This window comes from Chanodichthys erythropterus, chromosome 7 (assembly GCF_024489055.1).
Source record: "Chanodichthys erythropterus isolate Z2021 chromosome 7, ASM2448905v1, whole genome shotgun sequence".
Taxonomy (NCBI): Eukaryota; Metazoa; Chordata; class Actinopteri; order Cypriniformes; family Xenocyprididae; genus Chanodichthys; species Chanodichthys erythropterus.
In genome coordinates this window covers 26090005-26112045 of record NC_090227.1, presented here as the reverse complement: position 1 = coordinate 26112045, position 22041 = coordinate 26090005, and the positions used below count along the sequence as shown (strand labels likewise).

The 22041-nt window shown below is 39.6% G+C and overlaps 2 protein-coding genes across 3 annotated transcripts in view; one reads left to right on the top strand and one right to left on the bottom strand.

The window, feature by feature from the left end:
• Nucleotides 1-13485, bottom strand: part of vwf (von Willebrand factor) — a 64620-nt gene extending 51135 nt beyond the window's left edge. The window contains exons 1-5 of one of the 2 annotated variants that reach the window (XM_067389978.1): nt 13364-13485; nt 12828-12891; nt 12109-12255; nt 11878-11980; nt 2216-2424 (exon numbers count right to left, since the gene is read on the bottom strand). In XM_067389978.1, the coding sequence (XP_067246079.1) occupies nt 2216-2424; nt 11878-11980; nt 12109-12255; nt 12828-12891 (523 nt within the window). In that variant the 5' untranslated portion in view covers nt 13364-13485. Of the gene's footprint in view, nt 1-2215; nt 2425-11877; nt 11981-12108; nt 12256-12827; nt 12892-13265 lie in introns of both variants that reach the window. The other variant, XM_067389977.1, reaches the window with a different exon arrangement.
• Nucleotides 13486-18196: 4711 nt separating this feature from the next.
• Nucleotides 18197-22041, top strand: part of cd9a (CD9 molecule a) — a 20706-nt gene continuing 16861 nt past the window's right edge. Inside the window, exon 1 of the mRNA XM_067389974.1 lies at nt 18197-18638. Within this exon, the coding sequence (XP_067246075.1) occupies nt 18570-18638 (69 nt within the window). The 5' untranslated portion in view covers nt 18197-18569. The remainder of the gene's footprint in view (nt 18639-22041) is intronic.

The window sequence follows — 22041 nt, the reverse complement described above, 5'->3', positions numbered from 1 at the left end:
CAAGTAATGTTGAAAGTATTGATTCAAGCAAAATTGACAGAAAATAAATGTATTATGTTACAAAATATTTCTGTTTTGAATCTTTTGAACTTACTATTCATCAAAGAATTATGATTTAAAAAAATAAATCATGCTTTCCTCAAAAATATTAAGCAGCTTAACTGTTTTCAACATTGATCATAATAAAGGTCTCTTTAGCAGCAAATAATCATATTAGAATCATTTCTATTATTTTCTATTTTCTATTTATTTTAAAGGAGTAGTTCACTTTCAAATTAATATTTCCTGATAATTTACTCACCCCCATGTCATCCAAGATGTCCATGTCTTTCTTTCTTCAGTCGAAAAGAAATTAAGTATTTTGATGAAATCATTCCAGGATTTTTCTTCATAGTGGACTTCAATGGAACCCCAACTGATGAAGGTCAAAATTACAGTTTTAGTGCAGCTTCAAAGCGTTTTACATGATCCCAGATGAGAAATAAGGGTGTTATCTAGAGAAACCATTGCTCATTTTCTAAAAAAGTTTTAACCATAAATGCTCATCTTGAACTAGCTCTCTTCTTCTTCTCTATTAGAATTCCAGCAGTGTAGACGCTGCTAAGTGTATTACTGCCCTCCACAGGTCAAAGTTTGAACATTATACATGACAATTTAGTTCAAACTTTAGTTCAAACTAGTTCAAAGCTAGTTCAAAATGAGCATTTATGGTTAAAACATATTTAAAACACATTTTTTTTTTTTTTTTTAAGAAAATGAGTGATGGTTTCTCTAGATAAGACCTTTATTTCTCACCTGGGATCGCGTAGAATGCTTTGAAGCTGCAATGAAACTGTAATTTTGACCTTCAACCATTTGGGGTCCATTGAAGTCCACTATAAGGAGAATAATCCTGGAATGTTTTCATCAAAAACCTTAATTTCTTTTTGACTGACGAAAGAAGGACATGAACATCTTGGATGACATGGGGGTGAGTAAATTATCAGGAAATTTTCATTTGAAAGTGAACTAATCCTTTAAGTGAAATATTAATTAATTTATTTTTTTATTTATTGTTTTTACAATTTTTCATTTTTAATTAATTATAAAGTAATTACTTATTTATTTTAATTAATTTATGCTGCTTTAAGTAATAATAAAAAAGCGTCTTGACAGGAAACTCAAATAGGCTATAAATCTTCTGGACACATTAAAGTAATGGAGATTTTTATTTATTTATTTATTTATTTACATTATAGTCTTGAGAAATGGTTGAAATGGCAGGTGCTTCTATATTTTAATCTTTAGTAAACCTTTTTCTTAAGTACCGGTGTAGTGGTGAATTTCGACCCCCTGCCAGATTATTACCCCCTAGTATTGATAGGTTTAGGAGTAGGTATGGGGGAGGGGCTAGGATTAGGGGCGGGGTTAAGATTAGGCAATCAGGTAGCGACTTCAACGAGGGGGGTAATAATTTGGCAGGGGGTCGAAATTCGGCACAACACCGGCACTTCTCACATGTTGCGTGTTGTGCCGAATTCTGACCCCTACCAGATTATTAGCCTCCAGGTATAGGTAGGTTTGGTAGCTATTAGGTGTGGGGGTGGACTTAAGCAATCAGGTACTAACTTCAATGAGGGGGGGTAATAATTTGGCAGGGAGTCAAAATTCGGCACAACTCTTTGCCACTCAGAGTGTAAGTGCAAGAGAGCAGGGCCATCAGTAGCAGGCCGAATGGTGGTGAGGTGACCTTTCTTTTTTTTCCACTTCCAGCTCTGATCATGTGCATAATGTCAAAATTTCAACTAATCTTCTATCAAAATATATTTTTTATTTGAGACCAGAACATGTTGCTTCACCTGTACAAACATGTTATCTCTCAGCTCTGTGGACTCGAGCAAAGTTTCCCAGGCTCTCTGTGTCATGTGGTGAACTCTTGTGAAAGATGTTCTAAATTTAAACAGCTGATAAGTGCACCATCAACTACAAACACTGTGATTTGGAATGATGACAGCACACTAAAATGCCTCCTAAAAGCCAAAACACACACACACACAAGGCTCTGAAACAAAGAGTTTTTTAACTTTCTAATGTTTTGTCTTCTGGATGAACATTGACGCCACCTATTTCCCCTGCTCATATTAATCAACATCCTGTCCATTGCATTTAAAACATGGTTTTACCAAGAGAGAGTTTGAGGTATGTTGTTGTGTTCGTGCCTGCGTTTGTGTCGCACCTTCTTGTGCGGTGAATTCATCCTCCAACAAATAATTGTAGTTTCCACACAGGCCGCACGTTTGGTTGCCGTGATGCTTGCCGAGCGTTAGTTGAATGTTATGCGAGGAGTCTATACGGATGGAGAACCCGAACTCTTCGCTCCATAGTCGAGCGTATCCCAGCTCGAACCCTGCGAACACCGAGCTCGATGCATATGGCATTGGGAGCCTGGAGGAGAAAAAAAAAATCTTAGGCAGTTTTATATACTCTAAAAAATAGCTGTAAATAAACAAAACCAATTTACACTGTAAAATACTGTTTTCAATTGAATGAGTAATATACAATAAAAATAATGTGAAAACAATGCATTCTGGGTAATATTATTTATCGTTTTCGAGAAAGTATATTAGGCAACTTATACAAATAAAATAATATTACCCATGTTTTTACGGTATATTACTGTTTCAATGGAAAACGGTATTTTACTGTGTAAAGTTTTTCGTTTTTTTACAGCTATTTTTTTGAGCGTATGCTCTACTCTTCTGAAATGAGTAGCGGTCATTAGTTGTGTTTCTGGTGAGCTGGTACCCCAACCAGGCTGCTTAACTACTTTAACCAGCAACACCAACTCTAATTCAGCCAGGAAATTCATGATGGTCTAAGACTGTCATTTCAACAATGTATAGTGTAGCATCTGGAGCGATCAAACAGGCGCCGTAGTGTCTGGGTTCCCCACTGAGCGCTATCACCCCTTCTGCACCATTTGCTCTCCACATACCCTTCCAAGACACTCAGGAGACAGGCCACTAGAATCATACATTATCTATAAAACTGGATTCTTTACCATTAATTCATTGACAACCTTGTCTGAATGAATGAACATGCATCTCCCCAGTACATTTAGTCTATTATATCTGTTTGTATATTGTTCTTTCGTATATATTGTAAAGTGTTATAAATGCATGTGTTGATACTTCTTGATATTGCAGTCTATGTAGGTGGGGTTTAATATTAAATTACTCCTTGTTTAATGACTTACATTTTGGTGGACATCACAATATCATAGAATGCATTGTATCTTTGTTATATTTATCAGATGGACACAAGTTAACTAATTAACTCCCCCCATGCAAATGAACTCTACTTTCTGTAGAAGTTAAATACTTCTGATCAGATCACATTTGAGTTCGCTTCTGATTCTTCCCTTTGTTCCTGTTGATACCACAGATTGCGTCACGTCAGACCCCACCTGGCCCCCGGGCCTCACTCACTTCGAGCCCATACTTCCTCAACCACAAAAGAGTCAAATGAACAGCGCAGTTTGTCATATATGGAAGTAAAATAATGCCAAATGTTTTTGAAATAAAAAGCTTGTTGAATTGCACTATTTGAAAAAAATATGCATTACATTAGCTGTACTTGCATTTAGATGCACTGTATTTTTAAGGCTTGCATTTTTATGGGCTGAAATTCAACATGGTCGTATATTTAGGCTGTGAATATTTCAATTAAAAATATTTCACACACATTTTCATTATTAAAAATTCAATAATTCATATTCACCTTTTAGATTTCACTTCCAAAATATTCATTCTGTTTAAAAATACAACCTATAAAATTCAACTAGCAATTTTCAGTCCATTTTATTTCGCTTTACAAATTCGCTTCCACAAATTCAGTGGCTCAAATTCGGCAGAAAATTCAACATTTCACATCCGGGAACTGCAGGAAGAGCAGTAGAGTGCCGATGCATCATCTCTATCTGCTGTTGGTCTTCTTCACCAGCAGGTGCCGCTAGCGGCTGTTTAAGACGAGATCACGGCTAGTAAGTCATCATTCATTCATAAAAACAGATTTACAGAAATGGAGCAAGCGGTAAGTGAATGTGTGATGATTATCAGGGCCAGTATAAATGCAGAAAAGCTGATAAAGACACAAAAGCTGCATTTATGTTTAATTCAGTGTATTTACGCTTACTTTCCCAGTGTAGCTACAGCTTTCTCTCCAGTGAACAAGATAACGTTATTGCCCGATGCTGGTGTATATATCAAACGTTAAATCTGAGATAGACATATATTTTTCTCTGTTGTTTAGTTTCCTTAACTTTGTATCGCAGCGCTGTGTTGTAATACTAGGGCTTCCCTCATCCGTCATAGCTGCCATCAGGACATATAAACTCTTAACACAGCTTAATGGACTCGTACAGTGATATAAAAGACCAAACTCGCACCTCATTTGTGATGTAGGTTAGACTATATAGGCTCCAAGAAAGCAGATACTGGCATAAAGTTGATTTGACGCTGAACGTTTGATTATGATATTCGCAAATTTAGGGACTGTCTCTAAAGTTACAGCATTATATATTCACGTTTCTACCTTCAATAGCATTTAAAGAGAATGACTTAGTCACAAAACCAACTGTAAATTGTTCATCTAGGTGTCAGGTATAATGCAAACCTTTTAGATTTTTGATGTTTATTAAAATAAAAGGTAACACTTTATATTAAATAGTTGATATGAACGAACAATGAACTGCACTTCTACAGCACTTACTAATCTTTGTTAATGTTAATTCCAGCATTTACTAATACATTATTAAAATCAAGAGTTGTATTTGTCAACTTTAGTTAATGCACAGTGAAGTAACATGAACAATGAACTGCTGTATTTTTATTAACGTTAACAAAGATTAACAAATACAACAACAAATGTGTTGCTCATGGATAGTTCACATTAGTTAATACATTATGAACCTTACTGTAAAGTGTTTCCAAATAATCTGTCAAGTAATATGTAAAGATTGCTATGTATTTCACTACTGTATTGGATCATACAAAAAAATGCCATAATTTAAAGCTCAATAGCATTTGATGAGAATGATTTACAATCACCAAAACTACCTGTGAAGTGTTCATCTATAGGTGCCAGGTCGAAGAGTGATGCACCCTTCTCTCTCTCTCTCTCTCTCACACACACACACACACACACACACACACACACACACACACACACACACACACACACACACACACATATTCAAACACACTCAACTCAAAGTACATGCACATATACTTTTTCTTTTTTTACACATTCATCACACAATTAGTTCTACTTAGTGAATTTTATTTCTAAATTTAATTTAAAATTTGTATAAGCAGGATAATCTATGATCAGGTAAAATAAAAAATGAACAAAGTAAAAAAAAAATTGTGTGATGAACGTGTAAAAAAAAAAAAAAAGAAATAGTATATATGCATGTACTTTGAGTGGGGTGTGTTTGAATATGTATATGTGCATGTGTGTCTACAAGAGTTTGGTAGAAGGTAGAAACGTGAATACAGAATGTCGTAACTTTAGAGACGGTCCCTAAATTTGCGAGTATCATAATCAAACGTTCAGCGTCAAATCAACTTTATGCCAGTATCTGCTTTCTTGGAGCCTATATAGTCTAACCTACATCACAAATGAGGTGCGAGTTTGGTCTTTTATATCACTGTACGAGTCCATTAAGCTGTGTTAAGAGTTTATATGTCCTGATGGCAGCTATGACGGATGAGGGAAGCCCTAGTATTACAACACAGCGCTGCGATACAAAGTTAAGGAAACTAAACAACAGAGAAAAATATATGTCTATCTCAGATTTAACGTTTGATCTATACACCAGCATCGGGCAATAACGTTATCTTGTTCACTGTACAGAAAGCTGTAGCTACACAGGGAAAGTAAGCGTAAATACACTGAATTAAACATAAATGCAGCTTTTGTGTCTTTATCAGCTTTTCTGCATTTATACTGGCCCTGATAATCATCACACATTCACTTACCGCTTGCTCTAATTCTGTAAATCCGTTTTTATGAATGAATGACTTACTAGTGTTGCTTTGGTCTTCCTAAACAGCCGCTAGCGGCACCTGCTGGCGAAGAAGACTAACAGCAGATAGAGATGATGCATCGGCACTCTACTGCTCTTCCTGCAGTTCCCGGATGTGAAATGTTGAATTTTCTGCCGAATTTGAGCCACTGAATTTGTGGAAGCGAATTTGTAAAGTGAAATAAAATGGACTGAAAATTGCTAGTCGAATTTTATAGGTTGTATTTTTAAACAGAATAAATATCTTGGAAGTGAAATCTGAAATGTGAATATGAATTATTTAATTTTTAATAATGAAAATGTGTGTGAAATATTTTTAATTGAAATATTCACAGCTTAAATATATGACTGTGTTGAATTTCATCCCATAAAAATGCAAGCCTTAAAAATACAGTGCATCTAAATGCAAGTACAGCTAATGTAATGCATATTTTTTTTTCAGTTAGAGCAATTCAACAAGCTTTTTATTTCAAAAACATTTGGCATTAATTTACTTCCATAGTCATAATTTCTTCATTCAAAGCAGAAGATATTGATTACAACTTCCATGCCAGCGGACTGAACCATCCAGGATTTCTCCTGAGCCTGCAGATCCGGACAGCTAAGGCATTTGCAAGTATCGTTTGAACACTAAATGGCGATTTAGTATTAAGATTTTGAACCCCTTTGTTAACAAAGGTGCTTTATAGTATTGAAACTGATGATTAGTCCAGCAATTGTTAATTTACCCTTTCCATTGTTTCATTCCCCTCACTGTAAAAAAAATTCTGTAGTTTTTACTAAATTTTGAGAGCTGTGGTTGCCAGAATAATACAGAAAAACTGTGTAAACATTTACAGAACAAACTGTACATTTTACAGTATAAATCTGTCATTTAAATTATCTGTAATTTAAAATTTGAATGTAAACCAATAAAGTCAACAATGCACATTACTACTAAAATATGTTTTGTACCTTTAACATATACTGACAAGCATCATAATAATGCAGATGGTAAAAGAGAAAGCCACATGAAGAATCAGAGTTCATCACAAGTATATATACTAATATAAAGAAGGTGCAAAGAGTCATTCACGCAAACGCAAAACACCATCATGGTAACCCACAACACTTAAATAATGCAATAAACATTCACTAAACAACAGAAGATGTAACATAAAACCCTAATGTACATGACTGACGTTTCGCCAGAGCGCATAAGCGGCTGGACCAAAGACCGCCCTGGTGATTTATATATGACACCACAGTCATGCTGTCCGATTGGACTAAGATGTGGCGTCCCGTCAAGTGAGCCTGGAAAACTTGCAGGGCTTTCATCACTGCCAACATTTCGAGGCAGTTGATATGGAGATGGCTCTGGCGAGACCACCGCCGCCATGCGGACTGAGTCTAAAACTGCCCCCAGAAACGAAATGCGTTGTCTGGGGAGCAGTGAGCTCTTGGCTAAGTTGACCCTGAGACACAGGCATTGCAAATGGCTGAGGAGTACGGATCTGTGGTGTTCCAGCTCGACCCAATCGTCGAGATAATTCAGAACCCGGATTCCCATCTGTCTCAGAGGGGAAAGCGCCGCGTTCATGCACTTGGTGAAAGTGCGAGGAGCCAGAGACAGCCCGAAGGGCAGGACCGTGTATTGGTACGCCACTCCCTCGAATGCGAATCTCAAGAATCGTCTGTGAAGGGGGGGCTATCTGGATGTGAAAATATGCATCTTTCAGATCCAGCGAGCAGAACCAGTCCTCGTGACAAATCTGTGCGAGGATCTGCTTCAACGTCAGCATTCTGAACTTCCGTCTCATGAGGGAGCGGTTCAAAAGTCTGAGATCTAGGATGGGCCTGAGGCCGCCATCCTTTTTGGGGACCAGAAAGTAACGGCTGTAAAAGCCTGACTCGCTTTCTGAAGGGGGAACTATTTCTATAGCCCCTTTCTTCAGTAAAGTCATGACCTTGGCCCGGAGGACAGGGGCGTCGTCCGGGTTCACCAAGGTTTGAAGCACCCCTCCAAAGCGTGGGAGCCGTCGTGCAAATTGGAGCGAGTAGCCCTGCTTTATGATCCCTAGGATCCAACTTGACACGTCGGGGATGGCCTGCCAGGCCTCGGCCCGAGTGACAAGGGGTTGAATGATGTCGAGTGATAGGCCGCTGGGAAGGGGGCCATGCACCGAAGGGGGTGGAAGAGGAAATTTGCTCTCTTTTTGAGGAAGTAAAATAGTGTTCGCCGTGAAAACAGTGTTTTGTTTGGGCGCAACAAGTGTGGGCCCAGTTACAACTCAGAGCAATTCTCCCGCGCCCGGGTTTAAACGAGGCGGAGGGGAGACTGCACGAGGGAGCTTTAGGGGTGGTCCGGTCGTAACGAGACATTCCCCGACCCTCTTCCTTCCTTCTATTGGATCAGGACGTCTTCGGAGTCACCGGGTCCAGCACAATCTTGGGCCGGGGTCCCTGGCGTCTCGGGAAGGAGGATTGGCGCTTAGCAGGGCGAGGGCGCTGACGATGCTCCTTAGGCGGTGCTGCTTGAGAGGCAGATGGTGCAGGCTTGGTCTGCTGAGCCGGCGCAGTCCTGGGGCGGCTGGGAGCAGACGCGGAGCTGGAGCGCTTGGGCAGAAAGTGTCTCATGGCCTGAGACGACTTCTGCGCTGCTGTGAAGCGCTCGGTGAAGCTATCCACCGCTGGCCCAAAAAGACCGGAAGGGGAGACTGGGGCGTCCAGAAAGGCCGTCTTATCCAGGTCCTTAATTTCCGTAAGGTTGAGCCAAAGATGGCGCTCAAGCACAACCAGGCTGGCCATGGAACGCCCAATGGCCTGGGCAGTGGCCTTCGTGGCCCGCAGGGCTAGATCGGTGGCGCTGCGGAGATCCTTGAAGGCAGGTACGTAAGTGCCGGACTCGTCCAGGGAGCGGAGGAGTTTAGCCTGGAACACCTGGAAGATCGCCATGAGCCCTTTTCTTCTGCGCCGTCGACAGCAGTGAGGAAGAAACGGAGCGGAACGCTGGCGACGGCCTGGCAGGAACCACTCATCCAGGCGGCCGCGTGATGGCTCCTCCGGCGGGGCCCAGTCGAGGTCTAACTCCTCCACCGCTCTGGATAGGATGCGGAAGAGCTCGGCATCCATACCCTGGCCGTGTTCAATGGGCTCCAGAGGAGGCGGGGGAGCGGGTTCATCCGGCTCGCCAGCCCATCCTTCCGCTTCAGAAGCCGCAAGAGACATGGAGTCGTCGGGCTCTTCGTCAGATCCTCCAAACGAGACGAGGTCGCTTGCATCTGCAGAGGGACGCTGCTCTGGTCGGGAGAACAGGACGGGAGATTGTTCTCTAGAGGGAGAAGGCGAGGCACACGGGGGCTGGGCCGGCGTGAGCTCGCACGACACCGGGCGCCGAGTCGCTCTACAGAGAACCGAGGCTCATGCTCTCGCAGTGCGGGCATGAGGCTCCAGCGAGCGCGCCGTCGGCGTGGGACTTGCCCAGGCACGCGACACACTCGCTGTGTCCGTCGTTGTCATGCAGAGGGGCTCTGCACGTGCCACAGGAGTGGCGCGGCATTTACAGCAACGCCGCCGCCGTTATAACGGCGATTGTGGGGGCTCTTTTAGAGCGGCGAGGGCCGCGGAAGCTCTTTTAGAGCGGTAGAACCGCTGGAGGAACGCTCTTTTAGAACGGCAGAAGCCGCGGGAGAAACTCTCAAGGGCGCGCCGGATGGCGGCAGGAGACACGCTGAGAAGGCGGCCGGGAGCGGGAGGCGGGCGTCTCGAGGACGGCGCTCGGGGCGGCAGTCAGCGAGGGCGCCGGCGCTGTGTCCGACCGGCGAGTTCAGCTGGGTCCGCTGCGGGGCCTCTTCAGACGGCGGCGGGAGCTTCTGAAGGCGGCGAGCTTCCTCAGGCTTCAGGCGGAGATCAGCGAAGAGATGCGTTATCGTCGCTGAAGGAGAAAGGACTGAAATCCTATGGCGAAACGCCTGCTTATATAGCCCTTTGCCCCGCCCATTTCGGCGGGAAAGTTCACGCGCTCTCTCGCCATAGGCCGCGCAGCTATGCCGCGCCATCATTGGTTCAACGACGTGTCTATGAGTGGACCAATGACGATGCAGTTACACTGCGTTATTGAAAAAGGCTTCAGTGACGGGGAAAAAGGGAGACTTTTCCCCATACGCAGTACGAGTGAAGTATCGAAAGGGAACTTGTGTGCACACTCTTGCGAGTTGATTCTGGTCTGCTTATAAAACCCATGTCCCTGATAATGATTCGATCACAGCTACGTGCTAAGAAAGCAATATTTTTCTGTAAATATCCTTCTTGAAAAGTTTATAGACGATCAATACGATCAATGTTCGCTGGCCGAACAGATTAATTGATTGTAATATTAATTCAGCTACATCAAGTTAATTTGATTAACTGATTCAAATATTTATAATTAATCATACCGAGTTATGATTCATTATTCATATTTCTTTTGAGCTAATTTGCTGCAATAGTGATATAATACATATAAAGTATAATGCATATAAAAATCCCAAAAGAATGGTATTCCTAAAAGAAGGGAATATTCTACATAATTTTGAATTCCTCAAAAATAAAATAAGGATAATTCACTTTAAAAAAAAAATCAAAGTTGTAAATAAAACAAAGATTATTAGTATATGTGTTATAAGAAAATACTACAAAATACATACTTTCACTACAAACATTCATGTTTAATTACTGCCGTTGCCATATCTTTGTAATTTCAAAATAAAGTCAAAATTGTAAAAAAATCCAACACCATTTTTTTCAGTGTAGAATAGTCCATATTCTCATTTTCAAAAAATGTGAAACTCAGTTCCATTGAAATTACTTGAGCAAGCCATAAGTATTTTTATGGAAGAGGATTAGGGCCAAGCAATAATAAAAAAATAAAACCATCTCGAGATTAAAGTTGTTAAATTTCGAGAAAAAAGTCGAGATAAAATGTTGAGAATAAACTCGTTAAATTACGAGAAAAAACTCGTTAAATTTCGAGAAAAAAGTCGAGATAAAATGTTGAGAATATACTCATTAAATTGTGAGAAAAAAACTCATTACATTTCAAGAAAAAAGTTGAGATAAAATGTTGAGAAAAGTCATCAAATTACGAGAAAAAGTCATTAAATTACGGGGAAAAGTTGTTAAATTACAAGAACAAATTCGTTAAATTACGAATTTGTTCTCATAATTTAACGACTTTTTTCTCGAAATTTAACGAGTTTTTTTCTTGTAATTTAATGAGTGTATTCTCAACATTTTATCTAGATTTTTTTCTCGAAATTTAACGAGTTTTTTCTCGTAATATAATGAGTTTATTCTCAATATTTTATCTCGACTTTTTTTCTCGAAATGTAACGAGTTTTTTCTCAAAATTTAACAACTTTAATCTCGAGATGGTTTTATTTTTTTATTATTGCTTGGCCCTAATCCTCTTCCGTATATTTCCTTTATATTTTGACCACAAAAATTAAAAGGTTCTAAAAGGTGGGTTTCGCTTAGCCTGGGTGCCAGCTCGAACCCCGCCCACAACATTTTTTGGACGGGAAGTTCTGCCTAGAATATGAGTATGATGAAGTCAAGCTAGGTTTCGCTTATATAGAAGAACCATTTTTGGTTCCCCACTGAACCTTTAAATGAACAGTTCTTAAAATAAACATTTTGTTAGTCTGAAGAACAATTTAATAATCTAAAGAACATTTTTCCACTATAAAGAACCTTTTGTTGAATGGAAAGTTTTCATGGATGTTGAAGGTGGAACAACAGATGCCAAAGAAAAACCTTTATGTTTAAGAGTGTACGAAATTTACAGTTTGTACCTCTCTGCTCCTTGTGACAGCATTCCATCAACAGAGAGGTGAAGCTCGAAGAATTCTCCCAGAAACAAAGTCACTCCTTTCCTCTTTCCATGAGAGAAATCGGCTAGATGTAAACACACAGACACAAGAAGGCATTTTATCATCTTGACATTGTACAAACTTTGCCATTGCTTGTTTAATTCATGAAAAACTGTTTGTGTGTGTTTGTGTGTGTGTCTGACAGGCTTTTACCCAGTATGGAGAAGCTTCTGTGTTGGCAGTCTCCCGCCAGCATATAGCTGCAGTCTCCAGGGAACTCATAAATCACACCGTCAAATGTGTGTATATGCTGCCGGCTAAACAGACTACAGCGACCAGATCCCTCGACAGTCACAAAACCTACAGAACAAAGAGGGTAAGAGAGTTAAGCTCTTGCATGCTAGCTTTAAATCAAAGTGGCATAACTATCATTCAAATGTTTGGAGTCAGAAGATTTTTGCAACCAAGGCTGCATTTATTTGATTAAATATACAGTAAAAACAGTAATATTGTGAAATAGTATTACAATTTTAAAATGCAATTTATTCCTCTAATGCATAGCTGAATTTTCAGCATCATTACTCCAGTCTTCAGTGTCACATGATCCTTCAGAAATCATTCTAATATGCTGATTTGCTACTCAAGAAACATTTCTTATTTATATTCATGTTAAAAACAGTTGTGCTGCTTATTTCTTTGGTGGACACCATGATACATTTATTATATAATAAATGTATATACATTATTATTGATGAATAGAAAATCTTAAAAAACAACATTTATTTGAAATCTATGTCTTTACTGTCACTTTTGATCTACTTAATGTGTCCTTGTTAAATAAATGTATTAATTTCTTTTTAAAAAAATCAAACCAACAGACAGGAGGAAACGCAAACAGGCACAATCATGCACAAACATGCACAAACTCTCACCTGAAAAATTCAAGACGAAAACCCACAGGATTCTGCTCCATCCTTTCCATCTGCACGACTCCATCTGATTAAAGAAAAAGAAGAAATCCTGAGAGATTTAGCCCAGTAATCACCTGAACCACCCTAGAAAGCACACAGTAGGTAATGCATTTCAATGTCTAGGCACTGTACCCTTTTTTTAAACTGGCCATCAACAATAGTGAGCATGTGAGGGTTAAATTTAGTGAAACAAATAGCATGAGTCAAAGCGAAGGTTGAGCTGGAAGTGAGAAACAAAGAAATCTCTGAGCCCCTACAAATCTGTCAGAGAGTTTTACACAAGTCACGTATTTCCAGATGGCACAGAAAGAGCATGAACTTAGGATGGGAAAAATTAAGCAACATATTCACGAACATGCATAGTATATTTTCACACATGGTTAAATAGCAAAACATTACCTTTAAACACAGTGCACAGCTTCAGACTCGCTTATTCAAAAATTTGAAAAAATCATAGGCACCAGAGATCCAGACAAATATTCAGTGGCACCTGTTACCTTTGACCTCTGCCCAGCTGTAGGCTCCCACCAACAGGTTCTCTGAAGCGCTTTGCTGTGCAAGGTCTAACCTATCCAGTGTCTCACAATTCTGAAGACATGACTGGGACCCAGTCTAGATGAAAACAACCGCTTTATAAGAACGAAAGAGGGAGGGATGGTGTGATTTCCGTTTTCAAACTCATTAAGTGTGGACAATAGGAGGAAGTCTGGGCATTAGAGGAACTGAAGGATTAGTCTGGCAGTGAAGACAGATAAGACAAACCAACAGAGGACATTAGTGCCAAGCCAAACAGCACACACACGCACACAAGCTGCAGCATATGCAGTAAGTTCACAGCCTGTGTGATGTAACTCGTCTCTGACACTGACAAATTAATTGTTGGAAAAACCAATTGACCAACTGCATATTCAGAGCATGTTCACATGAACTCCACGCATTCATCATATTCTGTGCGTTCTTTTTCCGCTACCTTTATTTATCGACCCCTGACTCGCTGGAGAAAACAACATATCAAGGATATGTTCAGGACCCACACTGGACACATTTGACATTAATTTATTACTCACCCTCATGTCGTTCCACACCTGTAAGACCTTTGTTCATCTTCGGAACACAGTTTAAGATATTTTAGATTTAGTCCGAAAGCTTTCTGTCCCTCCATTGAAAATGTTTGTACGGTATACTGTCCATGTCCAGAAAGGTAATAAAAACATCATCAAAGTAGTCCGTGTGACATCAGTGGGTTAGTTAGAATTTTTTGAAGCATCGAAAATACATTTTGGTCCAAAAATAACAAAAACTACGACTTTATTCAGCATTGAATAAAGTCCTTTCCATTGAATTGATTCCATTGAATCCTTTCATCTGTCGGCATTGGTAATGCACTTTTATGTCGCCGTGGATGTTTTTGGCGATTAGGACATCCGCGACATGCACACTTACGCACCATTTTAAAAAATATAGCAATACCAAAATACTAACAATGTAGAATAGCTTGAATACAGTGTGCGTCTCCCTCAGACTGTAAACGAAGCTCGGGCGCACTAGATAACACATCAGCAGCGTCACTGCGGAGTCATGAACCACATGACTAGTTTTTGTTATTTTTGGACCAAAATGTATTTTCGATGCTTCAACAAATTCTAACTGAACCTCTGATGTCACATGGACTACTTTGATGATGTTTTTATTACCTTTCTGGACATGGACAGTGCACAGTACATACATTTTCAATGGAGGGACAGAAAGCTCTCGGACTAAATCAAAAATAAATCTAACTGTGTTCCGAAGATGAACGGAGGTCTTACGGATTTGGAACGACATGAAGGTGAGACATTAATGACATAATTTTCATTTTTGGGTGGACTAACCCTTTAAGTGGCAGCCCAACACAATGCTGTAAAAGTCATTTGAACAAAGGTAAACAAACATCATAAGCCCAACAAGATATTAATATATCCAAATAAAAGAGACTGAATAGGAAAATGGACAACTTTATAAATGCATTAAAAAACAACAACAGAAGATTGATTTACTTATGAACCTAGTCCAAGTTGTATGTTCTTTTACCATTGCAACAGTTTTTGTTGGTTTTCAAGGATATGAAAAACATGTTATATAATAAGAAAATATACAGGTGCTGGTCATATAATTAGAATATCATCAAAAAGGTTATTTATTTCACTAATTCCATTCAAAAAGTCAAACTTGTATATTATATTCATTCATTACATACAGACTGATATATCAAATGTTTATTTCTTTTAATTTTGATGATTATAACTGACAACTAAGAAAATCCCAAATTCATTATCTCAGAAAATTAGAATAATGTGAAAAGGTTCAATATTGAAGACACCTGGTGCCACACTCTAATCAGCTAATTAACTCAAAACACCTGCAAAGGCCTTTAAATGGTCTCTCAGTCTAGTTCTGTAGGCTACACAATCATGGGGAAGACTGCTGACTTGACAGATCATTGACACCTTGCACAAGGAGGGCAAGACACAAAAGGTCATTGCAAAAGAGGCTGGCTGTTCACAGAGATCTGTGTTCAAGCACATTAATAGAGAGGCGAAGGGAAGGGAAAGATGTGGTCGAAAAAAGTGTACAAGCAATAGGGATAACCGCACCCTGGAGAGGATTGTGAAACAAAACTCATTCAAAAATGTGGGGGAGATTCACAAAGAGTGGACTGCAGCTGGAGTCAGTGCTTCAAGAACCACTACGCACAGACGTATGCAAGACATGGGTTTCAGCTGTCGCATTCCTTGTGTCAAGTCACTCTTGAACAACAGACAGCGTCAGAAGCGTCTAAAGACAAAAAGGACTGGACTGCTGCTGAGTGGTCCAAAGTTATGTTCTCTGATGAAAGTAAATTTTGCATTTCCTTTGGAAATCAGGGTCCCAGAGTCTGGAGGAAGAGAGGAGAGGCACACAATCCACGTTGCTTGAGGTCCAGTGTAAAGTTTCCACAGTCAGTGATGGTTTGGGGTGCCATGTCATCTGCTGGTGTTGGTCCACTGTGTTTTCTGAGGTCCAAGGTCAACGCAGCCGTATACCAGGAAGTTTTAGAACACTTCATGCTTCCTGCTGCTGACCAACTTTATGGAGATGCATATTTCATTTTCCAATAGGACTTGACACCTACACTGTGCCAAAGCTACCAGTACCTGGTTTAAGGACCATGGTATCCTTGTTCTTAATTGGCCTGACCTTAACCCCATTGAAAATCTATGGGGTATTGTGAAGAGGAAGATGCAATATGCCAGACCCAACAATGCAGAGGAGCTGAAGGCCACTATCAGAGCAACCTGGGCTCTCATAACACCTGAGCAGTGCCACAGATTGATCGACTCCATGCCACGCGCTTAACTGCAGTAATTCAGGCAAAAGGAGCCCCAACTAAGTGCTGTACATGCTCATACTTTTCATGTTCATACTTTTCAGTTGGCCAAGATTTCTAAAAGTCCTTTCTTTGTATTGGTCTTAAGTAATATTCTAATTTTCTGAGATACTGAATTTGGGATTTTCCTTAGTTGTCAGTTATAATCAACAAAATTAAAGGAAATAAACATTTGAAATATATCAGTCTGTGTGTAATGAATGAATATAATATACAAGTTTCACATTTTGAATGGAATTAGTGAAATAAATTAACTTTTTGATGATATTCTAATTATATGACCAGCACCTGTATATCTGTCCCAAGTGATATATAAGTGAAAAATATATATATATTTAACAGCCCTGACCCGTCAAGGCATGGACTCCACTAGACCCCTGAAGGTGTGCTGTGGTATCTGGCACCAAGATGTTAGCAGCAGATTCTTTAAGTCCAGTAAGTTGTGAGGTGGAGCCTCCATGGATCAGACTTGTTTGTTCAGCACATCCCACAGATGCTCGATTGGATTGAGATTTGGGGAATTTGGAGGCCAAGTCAACACCTCAATCCTGTTGTTGTGCTCCTCAAACCATTCCTGAACTGTTTTTGCTTTGTGGCAGGTTCATTATCCTGCTGAAAGAGGCCACAGCCAACAGGGAATACTGTTTCCATGAAAGGGTGTACATGGTCTGCAACAATGCTTAGGTAGGTGGTATGTGTCAAAGTAACATCCACATGGATGGCAGGACCCAAGGTTTCCCAGCAGAACATTGCCCAAAGCATCACACTGCCTCCACCAGCTTGCCTTATAGTGCATTCTGGCACCATGTGTTCCCAGGTAAGAGACGCACATGCACTCGGCCATCCACGTGATGTAAAAGAAAACGTGATTCATCAGACCAGGCCACCTTCTTCCATTGCTCCATGGTCCAGTTCTGATGCTCACGTCAACTGTTGGTGCTTTTGGCAGTGGACAGGGGTCAGCATGGGCACCCTGACTGTGACAAACAGCGATGCACTGTGTATTCTGACACCTTGGACCACTTTTGATAGATACTGACCACTGCAGACCAGGAACACCCCACGAGAGCTGCAGTTTTGGAGATGCTCTGACTCAGTCGTCTAGCCATCACAATTTGGCCCTTGTCAAACTCGCTCAAATCCTTATGCTTGCCCATTTTTCCTGCTTCTAACACATCAACTTTGAGGACAAAATGTTCAATTGCTGCCTAATAGGCCTATATCCCACCCACTAACAGGTGCCGTGATGAAGAGATAATATATATATATATATATGGTGCTCCACATATTAGAATTGTATCCTTTAGCTAGTATATTAAAGTCAGACTTTATGTGCATAAAGAAATATATAGCTCAGGAACATTTATGCACTTAAACTCTTAATAATATGGTGAAATATTATTAAAATTTCAAATATATAACATCACTTTTCTTATTTCTACTATGTGAAATTAAAACTAATTTAAATTTAAATTAAAACATGGAGAAGAGTAGGCCAGGAATTTTTTATTTAAAAAATGTATGGAAAAAATTTGACAAAATATCCCATAATGATCTATCTGAAATGTTGCTGTAATACAAAAAAAAAAAAAAAAAAAGATTTTTTAAGATCAAGATCTGGGTCATTTTAAAGTTTATCAGATTATTTCAGAATAATTTAATGCTGAAAGATAAATTTTTCGTATAGAAAATTATCAAATTAATATTTTCTAATATTTCACTTGTACAAAAGGGCCTATTAACACCTGCATAATCTTGAGACATGAAAGTTCACATAATATATCTTATGCAACACTCAAAAATGCCTGAGAAGAAACCACTGATGAGTGGAAGAAACCTTTGGGCTCTGCTCTGCCTGGGTGACGTCATTCCATCATGACGTAATTCGCAACGAATAGAGACCGCGGGGATGCTGAGATAAAATGCATGAATAAAAAAAGAGATTCCTCGGCTCGGACAAAAACCCCATCGAGCATAACAAAATAAAGCGTATAGACGATCTTCAATAACCCTTCAAAAATAGCAACTGGATCGATGCAAAAAAGTGTTTGACCCTTGGCACGTTCGATTTTGCCACACAGAAAACGATTGCAAAGTTGATCTTTGGCAGGAGGAATGAGGCAGTGAGTTTGTCTGTCCTGAGTTTTTCGTGCGCGCGCTCCACTCACTCAGTCCCTACACGCACTAAAGTCACAGCCGCACGCGCGAGCCGCCTGCGAGACACTGGGACACGGACGCTGCTCGCGTGATCTTTACTCTTTCATTCAGTATTGTGTGTGTGTGGACAGACTTCTGTGATGGCGGCGTTGACCGGGGGAGAGATGTGCGTCAAGTATCTGATGTTCGTCTTCAATTTCATATTCTGGGTGAGTGAGTGAGCAAGCGTGTGTTTAATGATTGATGTGTGCAGAGGTTGGCTTGCGCTCGGGACGTTGTTTAATGACAACTCGCTATTTTCCCAAGAAACGCATATGCACAGCGTCCCTTTTGGATGTTTAGTTAGTTTAGACTGTAATTAATGACGTAGAAACGTCTGTGTGAAGCCATGCAACGAGATTGCATCCATTTGGCTGACCTAATTTCTAAGATTTTCAGGATTTCGGGACCCTTGTCGTGCAGTTAAAATACTGCGTGTGTGTGTGCGTTTGTGAGTCACTGTATGTGTGGCGGGACAAGCACTGAATTTTGAGTGTTTCCTTTGACTCCTCTCTGTTCGTGGATATGTGTATGTGTCAGCTGTTCTCTCTCACGGCGGTACAGGCGCATTCTTGCTGGAGATGTCCGATTCGTGAACATCGTTCATTTGAACCGATTCTTTTTAATGGATCATTCGAACCGATTCGCCAAGCGTTTCTGTTCGAACTGTTCGAATTTGCATCGAACTCGATTCTAAATACCGTGTGGCGTTACCTGGATGATCAATTACTGTCTTGTAATGGTTGTTAATGAGTCCCTTGCTTGTCCTGAGCAGTTAAACTGCCCAGCGTTCTTCAGAAAAATCTTCCAGGTCCTGCAAATTCTTTGGTTTTCCAGCATCTTTTGCATATTTGAACTCTTTACAGCAGTGACTGTATGATTTTGAGAACTTTTCACACTGAGGTCAACCGAGGGACTCATACGCAAGTATTACAGAAGGTTTAAACATTCACTGATGCTCCAGAAGGAAACACAATGCTTTGAAGGAGTAGTTCACTTTCAAATTAAAATTTCCTGATAACTTACTCACTCCCATGTCATCCAAGATTTAAATGTCCTTCTTTCTTCAGTCGAAAAAAGAAATTAAGGTTTTTGATGAAAACATTCCAGGATTTGTCTCCAAATAGTGGACTTCAATGGACCCCAAACGGATGAAGGTCAAAATTACAGTTTCAGTGCAGCTTCAAAGCGTTTTACATGATCCCAGATGAGAAATAAGGGTCTTATCTAGAAAAAACATCGCTCATTTCTAAAAAAATTATTTTAAAATTATGTACGTTTTAACCATAAAAGCTCTTTTCTTCTTCTTCTCTATTAGAATTCCGGCAGTGTGGACACTGCTAAGTGTATTACTGCCCTCCACAGGTCAAAGTTTGAACTAGTTGTTATATACTTGCATATTATATATGACAATTTAGTTCAAACTTGTTCAAAACTAGTTCAAGATGAGCATTTATGGTTAAAACGAATAAAATGTTTCTTCTTTTTTTTTTTAGAAAATGAGCGATGGTTTCTCTAGATAAGACCCTTATTTCCTGTCTGGGATCGCGTAGAACGCTTTGAAGCTGCAATGAAACTGTAATTTTGCTGGTGCACATGGTAAACAGTAAATCATTTTGAAAAAAATTCAGATCTCTTTTCCATACAGGGAAGTTTAATATCACTTAAGTTCAATATTGTCCAGCGGCCTATTGCCGCTGCCGATTGCTCCCAATTGCCAGTCCGCCCCTGGCTTTAAGAACCAGGGGATGTAAACTTTTGAACAGGATGAAGATAAATATCTGGGGCCGTAATATTCACAAAACATCTTAAGGCTAAAAGTAGCTCCTAACTTGCCGATTTAGGACAAACTCTTTAAAATAATGGCCATTTCAGTCCTAATTTTAAGACTGCTAAATTTTTTTAAAGAGTATTTCATAGAACATTTTAGCGCTAAAACTAGCTTCTAAATCTGTGAAACATTAGGAGTAGTCAAGAGGACTCCTAAGTCACTAAGACCAAATTACAAACAATCCTAATGGCCGTATCCACCAAAAGACACTGTACACCATTGAGGCAATAGCGATAGAGCTTTGGGTGCTGAAACTTTTCTTCATAAATGCAAAACATATTTTGATTTATAGATTTGAATCTACGATAAAACGGCAAGTATATATTTATATGTACCTCCTCTTGAGCTGATTAGATAGACCGTTTGAATGTGCTCCTCCCAAACTTTGTTTATAAAACATCATTTGTCACTTGACTTCTGCAATCTCTCAAGATGCAGACATGAAGAGGCTGAGAATTAGCTGAACATATACTAGTTTCATTAGTGACACTTAAACATTTTAAAATCTTTATTTGAATATGGCAGCATTTGTATTTTAAAACCTTTATTTGTATATGACAACATGATACCTCATTCTACAATATTTCTATGATTAAATCACTGACAGAAACTCCTCCCTCATCAGCCAATCACTGTGTGCATGGTTAGTAAGCGTGTTGACATCATTCATAGCAATGAGGTCAGCCCCGCCCTTACTCTTAGCTTAAAGGGTTAGTTCACCCAAAAAGGAAAATTCTGTCATTTATTACTCACGCTCATGTCGTTCCACACCCGTAAGACCTTCATTAATCTTCGGAACGCAAATTAAGATATTTTATTTGAAATCCGATGGCTCCGTGAGGCCTCCATAGGGAGCAATGACACTTCCTCTGTCAAGATCCATAAAAGTACTAAAAACATATTTAAATCAGTTCATGTGAGTTCAGTGGTTCAATATTAATATTATAAAGCGACGAGAATATTTTTGGTGCGCCAAAAAAACAAAATAACGACTTATTTAGTGATGACCGATTTCAAAACACTGCTTCATGAAGCATCGGAGCACAAATGAATCAGTGTGTCAAATCATGATTCAGATCGCGTGTCAAACTGCCAACAGCTGAAGTCACGTGACTTTGGCGCTCCAAACAGCAGATTTGATACACTGATTCATCTGTGCTCTGATGCTTCATGAAGCAGTGTTTTGAAATCGGCCATCACTAAATAAGTCGTTATTTTGTTTTTTTTTGGCGCACCAAAAATATTCTCGTCGCTTTATAATATTAATATTGAACCACTGTCTCACATGAGCCGATTTAAATATGTTTTTAGTACCTTTATGGATCTTGAGAAGAGGAAGTGTCCATTGCTCCCTATGGAGGCCTCACGGAACCATCGGATTTCAACTAAAATATCTTAATTTGTGTTCCGAAGATTAATTATTTTCATTTTTGGGTGAACTAACCCTTTAAGACTTCTCTTTATTCCCTAGTAAAAGTTGGTCTCAGCAGCTTTGTGAATAGGTTTTAAGAAAAAATTCTTTTTGCCATTTAGGAGAACTCTGGTAGGAAAAAAATGTTTTGTGAATATGATGAATAAGATTTTATGAATAAGATATTTAGCCTACATGTCTCCCAGAAGACAAATTAAGTACAATTTACCTTGATCTTCAAATTCATTCATATATATAAAACGGCACAAAATTGAGCTTGCATTGCTGCGTACTCTAAAGGAGTATGTATTTGGCCTAAATCCAGTTGTTG